This window comes from Schistocerca cancellata, chromosome 2 (assembly GCF_023864275.1).
Source record: "Schistocerca cancellata isolate TAMUIC-IGC-003103 chromosome 2, iqSchCanc2.1, whole genome shotgun sequence".
NCBI classification, from domain to species: domain Eukaryota; kingdom Metazoa; phylum Arthropoda; class Insecta; order Orthoptera; family Acrididae; genus Schistocerca; species Schistocerca cancellata.
In genome coordinates this window covers 665,628,666-665,640,920 of record NC_064627.1, presented here as the reverse complement: position 1 = coordinate 665,640,920, position 12,255 = coordinate 665,628,666, and the positions used below count along the sequence as shown (strand labels likewise).

The 12,255-nt window shown below is 37.9% G+C and overlaps 1 protein-coding gene across 1 annotated transcript in view; it reads right to left on the bottom strand.

Annotated features, from left to right (window-relative positions):
• The window catches only part of LOC126162371 (DNA topoisomerase 3-alpha), a 208,888-nt gene extending 198,808 nt beyond the window's left edge, over nucleotides 1–10,080 (bottom strand). Inside the window, exon 1 of the mRNA XM_049918826.1 lies at nucleotides 9,645–10,080. Within this exon, the coding sequence (XP_049774783.1) occupies nucleotides 9,645–9,821 (177 nt within the window). The 5' untranslated portion in view covers nucleotides 9,822–10,080. The remainder of the gene's footprint in view (nucleotides 1–9,644) is intronic.
• Nucleotides 10,081–12,255: the final 2,175 nt, after the last annotated feature.

Genomic DNA, 12,255 nt, shown 5'->3' with positions numbered 1-12,255 from the left:
GACTTCGTTTATCTGCAGTGTTGTCTCCATTTGTCCATTTCCTCAATTCAATTGCATCTTGATCACAGTAATAAAATGAGTGAGCATAACGAGTACTGGTTAACTTGCCAAACACAACACTATCAATTCTCTATTTACATTTATGCCAGAGTTGATTTTATTTTATACTGATGACTAAAGCTCATGTCACATAAGACGCCGCTTCCGCGCATAGAGGCAGAGCAGTGAAGGGATGAGAACTGCACATGCGCAGCAGCAGCAGCAGAGAGCAGGCAAACAAAGTCCACATTGCTGAACTGCATTGCTGCGGACAACAGTCAGGCTCATTCGCCTACGGACATTGTATTATATGTTCAAATCTGTGAGGGGAATAGTAAATATTAAAACCAATTTCGATGAGTCATCAGGAGAGAAATATTAATTCACGTCTTGACGATGTTGTGTCCACTGCTCCACAGATTTACTCTGCGTGAATTCGGGAGGCAAGAATAGCTGACACAGCTTTGTGAAGATGTGAAGTATAATTTTTCTCAAAATGACAATTGTCCAATTACAAGGTCATTGAAACTGCTTGCAGTAATTATCATTTATTACAATTTGAACTGTATTATAAGTAAAAGCTTAATACACAAAAAATTAACTTCAAGCACAAACTGAAATAATTATATTTGCTTGACAACTGCTTCTACTCAATCATCTTTTTCACTGTTAATGGAATAGTAAATATTAAAACCAATTTCGATGAGTCATCAGGAGAGAAATATTAATTCACGTCTTGACGATGTTGTGTCCACTGCTCCACAGATTTACTCTGCGTGAATTCGGGAGGCAAGAATAGCTGACACAGCTTTGTGAAGATGTGAAGTATAATTTTTCTCAAAATGACAATTGTCCAATTACAAGGTCATTGAAACTGCTTGCAGTAATTATCATTTATTACAATTTGAACTGTATTATAAGTAAAAACTTAATACACAAAAAATTAACTTCAAGCACAAACTGAAATAATTATATTTGCTTGACAACTGCTTCTACTCAATCATCTTTTTCACTGTTAATGGAATGGGCATTATGAGTGTAAACTAACTCATTCAACTTACAGTCAGAGGCGGCATTTATAATCCATGGAACAAGCAAACAAATAACCATCATCTGCCAATAACTCCAGGGAATGATGACGGATAACATCGGAAATCACCGATATCTCAACAAGTAACAGTTACTGTCATTTTAGGGCCTTATCAATTTTGTGTCTTGAAAATGACAGGGGTTTACATGTGGAAACATTGGACTTTTGACAAATTTATCCAGCTGCATTCTTGCGTGTTATTAGAGCATACAACATGGTGGCAGGAGCTTAACTTCTCCTGGCGCAATATGTTGAACATTACAGTCTGCATAATTCAAAGGATACAAAGTACTAATCAAAAAGGCCAGGAAGTTCTCATTATTATGTACACAACTGATATTTTGACAAACACATTTTTTAAACCATGAGTCTTTCAAAGTAAAAATATCATGACTTTGTTCCATAGTCTACATCACAATACCACCATCACTTCTACTTGAGTATGTTTCCGAATAATCTGATTGTAAATTTACGATGATAGGTTCAAGGCTTATATCCATCATCACTTCCTTGTCAAATTATTCTTTCTGAAGCTTTTTTCAGCATTCTGCACAGACTGTGCCCACGCTGCAAGTCAGATGTGGCCTATTGACTCATGCACAAGCGATTCACTGAATGTTTTCTTGAATGTGTTCTTTTTCCTTTTTTTTTCTCCCACATAGCCTTATCCTTTGCCCAAATTAATTCAATAGGGCTAAACTGACCATGACATGTAGGTAAACACAAAACTGTGTGACCCCATTCAAATGCAAGGAAATCAAATTTGTACTTTCTGCCATGTGACTTGTATAAATTAACGAACTGCAGGAGATCGGCATGAGTCTGATTTATACTGTGCTTAATATTTTTATTTTTAAGCCAGGGAAAAATACCCACTTTTCTGGTGTTTACACTTGGTGTTTTCTGTGTAACAGTTGAATTATAACTGGCAATAACCGACTTTGAAGCAAGGTATGACGAAAATTGTGAATCACGTCACAAAACTGATAGCATTCATTTCCGAATGGTAGTCACTACTGTTTTTCATATGCATAAATACAAGTTTACTCTCAGAAACAAAACCAGAAGAAGGGTCAGCATGCAAAATAATTATCTGAGAACGTATTCCTATGAAACTTTGAAACCGCCAGTACCATCACTCATTTTCCAACATATCTTCCTCGAATGACTAACTGGCCCATGTTTCATCAAGGTAATACACTGTTGAACTACCCGCTTCTCTTGCATCGTGAATCTTTATATGGGATGTAGTTTGTGCTGCACCTATGTCACTTCTTTGAACCAAAAACTCATTTCTTAACATATCAGGAACCAAGGTCTTTTAAATTTCTTTACAATGACGAAGTGCTTACCACTGACATATTTTTTTGTGATGTCGATCATTCATCATTCACATGGAGCACTTTAAATCATAGTTATTAAAACCATCCAATTGTGTTACAGGTTCCTTGCAATTTCAATGCTTTCCAGGTGACACGAAACCAACTTTTTCTACTGTTCCTACAGCTCTGACACTTTCATTTACAATTCTCTTTATAGTTCTCTTGCTGACACCATAAGGTTCTGGAGTCCGTACTTGTGTCTTCAAATGTCAACAGTAGCAACAGTAGGAGACCTGCTTTCAAATACACGTTTAAAAAAGTTATAAATGTGGTAAATAATCCCCCTCACCTGCTCGTGAAGCACTTCTCATTTATTGCCGTCAATTGCCTTTTTTTTTATAATTCTTAAAAATTTACAGATACACATTCACAGCTATACTGCTACAAGGAAAAAAATACAAAAAGAAACTGACAGTTGACTGAAAAGTACGGCAACAGGGCAGCATATAAGAGTGAGATTCTCGCTGTCTAGTAGTAACTCGCTGCTAGCCACTTGGAAAGAAAAAGAATGCTATTGGCAGTCAGTGACTAGTGGAGGGGGTTGTGCAGAATGGCGGAAAATTGGGCCACCTTCCAACGTGACGCAGACAATAGTTACGAATGTAACCATTCATTCGCAAACCAGACCTACACTAATAGTGCTCCTCAAAGCAAAATTCCACTAACATACTTGGGTAACATCCACACAACACAGTCATACAACAGACATGGAGTAATCTTACTACTCATGTGATGCACTCAACACGTGAAACTGCACTGAATGCATGTACTACAAACTTGTTCGTAGTACATGCATTCAGTGCAGTTTCATCTGTCGTATGCATCACACATTTGAAGTATACATATTCTGGGCAGTTTCATCTGTGACAGAAATTTAAATAAAGAATTATAAAATCTTGGTTGCTGCTCCTTCCCCAACAAAACTGCACACATCCATGCTTCATAGGCATAACCCATTTACCCACCTATCACTAGCCTCTTGCTTTAAAAGCCCCTGTATTGCTGGCACATATCAAAACTGATTGTATAGCTGCACCTTCAAATTAAGACACTCTGAAAGTAACGTTCTGAAAACTCATTTTAGTTTTAGCCTTCCAAAACCACTATGTACCATTCTTATTCTTCTGATTATTTCTTTCCTGTCCAGCCAGTTGCCTTCAGTTGACCTAAACCCAAAAAAATCATCAGCTGGTTCTACCATTTCACTGTTCATTTGCAATAATGGTTTTACTGTACTTAATTTTGGCTTAACTATAATAGATTTCATTTCAGTTCATTGATTATACTTTGTTTAAATATTATTGTAACTGAGTTTCAATGCTATTTCCAAACTTCTTCTATTCCTAAAATTCCAAATGTCGATATCTAGGTCTACCTTTTGCTTACACATTGAACTTACACTCATGACGAATAATGCACATCAAGGTGTATTTTACATATACCTCTTTGCTATAAGTATCTGTACTATGTCATATTTGTCACACAAGTGAAGGTTTGGCTCTGTTTAGGAAATGTCTCTTGTGGTTTTTAATTTCTGTTACGTGCAACTTAGGTCTAAGGTTCTGTTTACATGCATTTGACGATACTGAATTTGCACTCATAGTGAACTTAATATAATACTGTGTGGTTACATATGTTTATAGCAGAATAAACATAATATGACTCAGTTTATTCTTTTAGTTTCACATTTTTAGGTATTTTTTCTTGCTACAATTATTTTCTTTGACCATGGGTGTAAACTGAGGGAGTTGCCATAGAAAAGTGAGTAGTAGGATATATTGTGACCGCTGCAAAAAAATGGTTTCACTGCAGACAATGTAGTGTGGAGGTCTCTGAAGAGACAAAAGTCATGGGATACCTTCTAACATCGTGTCTGACCTCCTTTCGATCAGCATACTGCAATAACTCGATGTGACAGGGACTCAGCAAGTCATTGGCAGTCCTCTGCAGAAATATTGAGCCACGTTGCCTCTACAGCAGTCTGTAATTGCTAAAGCGTTGTCAGTGCAGGATTTTGTGCACAAACTGACTTCCTGATTATGTCTCATTAATGATTGATAGGATTCATGTAGAGCAATCTGGGTAGCCACATCTTTCACTCAAACTATCCAGAATATACTGCAAACCAGTCAGAAACAATTGTGGCCTGGTGACATGGCACACTGTCATCCATAAAAATTCCATCGTTGTTTCAAAACATGAAGTCCATGAATGGCTACAAATGTTCTCCAAGTAGCCGAATATAACCATTTCCTGTCAAAGGATCAGTTCACTTGGACCAGAGGACCCAGTTCACTCACTGTAAACACAGCCGAAACCATTATGGAACCATCACCACCAGCTTCCACAGTGCCTTGTCGATACCTTGGATCCATGGTTTTGTCAGGTCTGTGTCACACTTGAACCCTACCGCCAGCTGTTACCAACTGAAATAAGGACTCATTTGACCAGGCTGCAGTTTTCCAGTTATGTAGGGTTCAAGCGATATAGTCACAAGCCCAGGAGAGGCACTGCAGGCGATGGCATACTGTTAGCAAAGACACTCGTGTCGGACATCTACTACCATTGCCAATTAACACCAAATTTTGGCACACTGTCCAAATTGATTCATTCATTGTATGTCTCACACTGATCTCTGCAGTGTTGCTTGTCTGTTAGCACTGACAACTCTATGCAAACCCACTTAACTTGGTCATTAAGTTAAGGCCATTGGTCACTGCGTCACCTGTGGTGAGAGGTAATGCCTGAAATATGGTATTCTCTGCTCAGTCCTGACACTGCAGATTGTGGAATACTGAATTCCCTAACAACTTCCAAAACGGAACGTCCCATACATTTTTCTCCAACTACCATTCCACATTTCAAGTCTGTTAATTCCTGTCGTGCAGCCATAATCATGTCGGAAACCTTTTCACATGAATCACTTCAATACAAATGTAGGCTCTGCCAATGAACTGCCTTTTTATACCTTGTGTATGTGGTACTATTTTTTTTTGTCACCTCAGTGTAAGTGGTACACACTGCTCTCCGCCATGCATCATATGGTGGCTTTGGCTTGCAGACTGTATATAGATGCAGAATGTCAGAAAGAAGAGAGCAGGACCTACTGCTGCTAGGTAGCAGTCATGGCAGAGGTGTAGGCCCTCATTTATAGGAGAAGGGAAAAACATCAGGTCACCAGCATTTTCAAGCTGAGTGCTGAGTTAATCAGATGACTGATGGTATATGGCCTTTCTGTAAGAATTTCACAAAAGGTGTTCAGATTGTGACATTGGGTGGGTCAAGGAACAGGACAGGACATACAACATATGTGGTGACCTGAGCAAGATACCTTTCTTAACTGATAGCACTGATGTTCATATGGCTGAGCTATTATGGCTGCAAGATTGGCCTTGTTTTGGCAGTGCATTTGGCTAGGCAATGCAGAGCTGGAGTTGGCATTCATGGCTGATGACCGGGCACAAATTAGACACTGGTGGCAGTTTGCAATATCGGAAGATTGGGCTTAGGCAGGGGAGGGTAGCAGAGTTAATTAGTGAGAATACAGCAGACAGATATGTGTCACCCATGAGCATCTACCTGTTGTTATGGGGAGGATTAGAGCTTTTTTTGGATAAATTATGACAACACGCTCACCTTCCTTAAAAGTGTCTCAACTAGTACAGTAATTTCTTCAACATTTACATGGAAGGAAGAATACACTCACTAGTTAACAGAGAGAGAAAAAAAAATCATAAGGACAAACACCAATGGTAGATGTAAACTGCTTTCAGCCAGCGACATCTAGTAGCAATGTCCCCTCAGCTGCTTGCACCGTAGTTGTAGGCACAGAATACCAGCGACAGCCCAACATTGGGAGTCATAAGCGTTTACCATTTTATAATAATTTTACTCTGAGTGACGGTGCCATTTATGGCTATATATTTTATCTACTATGTTCACTTCATGAAGACAGATATTTTTGCTAAATTTCTAGACTATTTATAAATTGCGTGTAATAGTCAATATGTACATTTTTCATAAATATGTAATTTTTTCCTGTTTAGATCAATCTGAAGATGATTATAATGGTTGAAACCAATGACTGAGTAAACAAATATTTGCAATGGGAGGCTTTTCAAAATTCAGTAACATTGGATCATTGTTACCTTCATAGTGACAGTGTCAACCCTCATCAATAATAAAAGACATGTAATATGGAGTCTTTCATCTATATGTCAGTCCTATGTTGTCATTATATATGACAGTTGTGTAAAATGTGACAACTGACAGCAATAACACACATGACAACCAGTGTAAAGTGAGGTACGGCAAATTTCATAATCTAATATATTAAAACACATATGGTAGTAATTGGACTCCAGGTATCCACACCACTGTTTGCTTTCTAGATGAACTTCAAGTCGAACATCGCAAGGAATTTAAAACAGTCACACATGTCATTTATACAGAGATACATAAGAAAGTAGACTCGTGTTCTTGCTACTATGTATACAATTACAATGTTGTAGGTATGTCACACATTTGTCTGTTGTCCTCTATACCAAATCTCACTGATGATGGGTTATATACTCGAATATCAGTTTGACTAACAAAGATTTTACGTGGAGCAGCGCATGTTACTTAGAAGATGTCACTTAACGAATATTTACAAGCTGCAGAACACCAAGCAGTCAATATTTTTCACTGAGACATTTGTTTTAGAAATCTGAGAAATTTGTGCAGGTGATCCACATAAATGGCACACCAAGTATAAGTCCAAAGAACTGAAATCATCATGATGGAATGTGATATGCTGGTGTTGTGGACACGACAACAATTTCCCTTTCAATTAAAATTTGGCATTTGCATTATATTTTCTTAATCATCTAAGAAGGAGACTTTCTGAATTAAATGAGGATTCAAAACAATATGGTGTCAGCTACAATTAAAGCAAAATACACTTTATATTTAAACATTATTAACGGGACATTCTAGTAAGCTGTGATTTGTAAGGAACTCACCATATAGCGGAGATGCTGAGCTGCTGATAGGCACAACTCTCACAATTATACCTTTTGGCAGTTAAGGCCTTCGTAAACAATAGACAGACATATGTGTGCACACACACACACACACACACTGTGTTTGCATATATCTGTGTGTGTGTGCGGGGGTGGGGGGGGGGGGTGGGGGGGTGCGCACATGCGTACGTGTATATGAGTATGTCTGTCAATTGTTGACGAAGGCCTTAACGGCCGAAAGCTATAATTGCGGGAGTCTTTTTGTTGTGCCTATCTGCGACTCAGCACCTCCACTATATGGTGAGTAGCAACTTTCCTTCTCATTATATTGTTACTTTCCATCCTGGATTTTCCATTGTTTGATTTATAAGGAACTAATAAATATAATGCCAACTATTACATATGCGTTTTGAACAAGAACTGAAACAAATTTTTGTGTGTTATTTCCTCTATTTTCTTTATCGGGTGGCAATATTAGCAATCAGTGTAATGATAAAGCTATACTTTAAGGAAATCATCTTGAATTATTGGCCAAGTCACAACATTGTCTTGTCGCAGTATTTTGATGAGCTTCCTACTCATAATACTAAGGCAAAAATGATAACTAGGAAACTCGTCAAAGATTTGCAACAATACAACACCATGATTAAGCTCATGATACCACAACATGTTATCAAATGAAATTCACTGAAAAAGGCTATATGAAGATACTTGAAGAGAACCTACATAACTGCAGAATTTGCCATTTTCCTGCCAGACTGAGTCACGAGCATTATACTATACTGTTACAACACTGTCATTCTGCTCTGAAGTCAATTATCAAATGGAGTACACACACTCTCTATGCGATAGCATTTTTCCGAAAACTGGCATGCTGGCCTTAGCAAACATGGCCAAACAAGCCATATTGCTTGTTAAAAGTCTGCACCCCAATATACCTTCTGATCTGCATCAGTATACTATTAGAAATAAAGAGAATTTTACATCAGTAGCCACAGTATAACACTGTATGAAAAGGGTACACAATATGCAGGACTGAAATTAGTCAATGCATTGCCCATTGTAGTTATGGCTCTTCCCACAGTGAAGCTTAATTTTCAGCTGAAGAAAATCCTTTATACACATATGCAGAATAAAAAATTCTTTGGAAAAAGTATATAAATAGTGTTCAGCAAACCATTTATTTGTAGTCTTATCATATGTTGATCAGTAATGTATAAAAAGAATCTGGCATTGTCTTCAGACTGCCAAATGCCTTGCTGCAGTGGTAACAATGGTTCCCATTAGATCACTGAAGTTAAGTGCTGTTGCCAGGCTTGGCTAGCATCTGGATAGTTCACTGCCCGGATCTGCCAAGTGCTGTTGGTAAGTGGGGTGCACTCAGCCCCTGTGAGGCCAGTTGAGGAGCTACTAGATTGAGAAATATCAATAACGGTCATGAAAACTGACATGCTGTCTTACACCCAAAACCTTTCTGCAATGTCACAATGAATTTAGCTGTGTAACAATGTTGATTGTCACAGATGTGTTAAAACACAACAGCTTCTTGAAGTTCTAAAAGAACGGCAAGCTATATCTCAGCACCACATTTCACTTCCTCTACATGTTTCTTTTTAATTATCATCCAGAATATCATCAACATAAAGGTACACTGAGTAAACACTGACTTATCGTTAACATCACATGCTCAGTAATGACGATACAGACAAAAATAAAACAATATACATTCTGAGAAATTTAAATGGTAAATTTATACAGGAAAGAGCCTATAAGATATACAATATATGAGGAATGTGTTGTCAAGTCAGAGAATTTGATGATTTGCTGCTTGTGGATGAGGAGATGCCAGAAGAACGGGTTATGTTAGTAAAAGGAAAACGATTAAAGACTCAACCGTAAGATAATGGTTGTCACGGACTAGATTCGTCTCAATAAAAATTATAAAGTACACCCACAAATAATAATCAGCTACACATGCGATGCTGTTGAGATGGAACATCATGTTTACTTAGTCTGTGCAGAGGCAGAGGTTCACTGTTTCCATAGAAACTGTGTCCATGCAAGAACAATTATCAATTACCTATATAAAACATATTTCTACGTTTTTTTTGTTTTTTTAAAGAAGCTTACTTTTCTGCTATGTCCACCGGATAAAAAGTATGCGATATTCTTTGCTGCGTCATTTTTTTCTGCAACATTCAAGATTTTCATAGCAGGAAGGTCGCTCTTTACCGATTTTTGACTCCAAGCGAAAGTAGTTACAAAATAGCGACAAAATATACGAAATTCAAATGAAACTTTAATCATTATGGACGTAACACGAATTTATTATCCCATAGCTTAATATCAAATGTGCACTGGTGTCCTATCACACCTATACGAAAACACTTCACATAACCTCAAACACCCTCTCACACATAGATAACACCAAAACAAATTACAAACTGCCCTTTACACTGTGCAACTAAGTTTATGTTTTGTCTTTCCGCCAGCCAGAGATGTGTAATACTGTAGGTAACTCTGTAATATCGCAGAACAACAAACAAATGAGTTTACATCAACGTGTTTAAATCTTCGACCATAGATATTTATGGTCGAAGGTTTAAGTTTAGTTTGTCGCATCTTTGGTTAGCAGCGTACTCTATGGTTAGCAACCGATAACTCGATGGAAAAGAGAGTCCCAGCTCCCGAAGAACATCTAAAGCACGGTCCACACGCAACGATCTGTCGGCGCAGATGTCTGTACATGCAAAAGATCACTGCATATGTGGTGTGTTCACACGACACAAACCGCAATCTACTACTCGCCTACCATCTGTCGGTGTAGAAAAGAAATATCAGTGGTAAGCGACTACGCTCCCCGTAAACTTCAAAAATTTAATTCAGTTATTCTGAAATATAGAAATGGAGGAAGTTCTGTTGCGGTCTGTGTTCGCAACTTGTGTTGCAAAAAACTTTCAGACCAACCGCAGGAAACAGAGAAAGTGGTCAAAATGGTGTAGACAGTGGCTGCTAAAGCGAAAGCAGTTTTCTCACGTAAATTTACTGCGAGAGTTGCAGGGTGAACCTGTTTTGTTTTACATTACCTCGTGTTCCATTTACTCGCACATTGACACTCCAATTTCATCTTCAATTGTACTCCTGCTTGGTCTTGGCGTTTCTTGATCACTAAGAAAGCCAAGCAGATCAAAATACCATAACGTTGGCTGGTATACTTGATCTACACCTACACCAGATCTTCTAGATTTCTGAACTTTGGATAAGTCTTTTCGGTAAACAGTTCGCTGACAGACTTAATTTACTTGACTTGCCTTCATAAACTCATCCTTCAGGACAGCATAAATAGCTTCACATGTGTTGGGTATTATTTCACTCAACACTTGTTTCGATATTGCAGTTGAAAATTCCAAATCCTTGTAGCTCCTTCCTGTTGCTAGGAATCTTAATATTACCGCCAGCCGTTCATGAGGAGAAATTGTCCTTCTCATACAAGTATTTTTTCTCATAATATGAGGGGTTACAAGCTTTAAGAGATAATTATAAGTTTCGACATCCATCCGCAAAGTTCGCAACGAATTTATTTTTTTTATTACTGTTTCTCTGCTTGCCGAGGCGTCAACTGCCCACAATTTTTCAATTAGAGCATTGTATGCTGCTGTCTTTTTGTCTCGGTCACTATATTCTTTACTTTTAATCTCCCACAAACATGGCTGGTTTCTATATATTTCAATGAATTCACTTACAAACTCTCGAGAGCACTGACGAGAATCAGCCATTTTAATGCCCTGTGCGCACAAATACAAACACTAGACTGAGCAAACAGCTGTTTCGCGCCAGATTTGCGGCGATCTCTTGTCCACACGCTTCAGCTTGTCTGCGCAGATGTGGTTTGAACCCACAGATTTGAGAGGTTTCGCTCAAACCTCCAACTCCAACTTCCAGGTTTGCACACACCTCAGGTTGGTGCAAATCTTCTCTCCACATGCAACGATCTGTCTACGCAGGTGTGATGTGTGCACACATTTGCGCAGATCGATCGTTGCGTGTGGACGGGCCCTTTTAACGAATTCACAGAAAGGTTTAGACAAACCATCGATGATCGACACCCTCTCTTTAGCACTCAGTAAAGGCCTGGACGACTGGGGTCCCGTAAAAGGTTTATAAACCCTTAGTTGGTAACATGTGAAAAATTTGCGTTTACGGTAACATCCTTCTGGGAGACTAAGATGCCCAAATTTTTCAAAGAATTTCCACTGTAGTCAATACCGAAAATAGTTTGTTGACAAATTAATACTAATATTTTTATTGTCTTTCAATCTTATTTTGCAATACAATACAAAAAATATGTAAAATTAAGTACTAGTTTTTACATGAAATAGTTTATAAAGTATATTATTCCTTTACAAAATTCACAAAGTGTAATACTACTGTTTCAAATGAAATAGTTTCTAAATTTGACATGTGTTTTCTCAAATATCTTGATATTCATGCAAAAAAATGGAAAAACATTACAAACTTTCGACACACATTTGACATATTTTCATTTAGTACTGTAAGCAACTGGGTTTATTACATTTCAAACACTTGTATGCAGTCATTCTGTTCAATGTGTGTATGCAGTCATTCTGTTCAATGTGTGGGGAAATTAACGACAGTTTCTCCCTTTTCTAGCTTGTCGCTTATTTTTCTTCCTATTGGATTCCCATCTCTCTGCTTTTCACCCAAAATACATGAAATAATT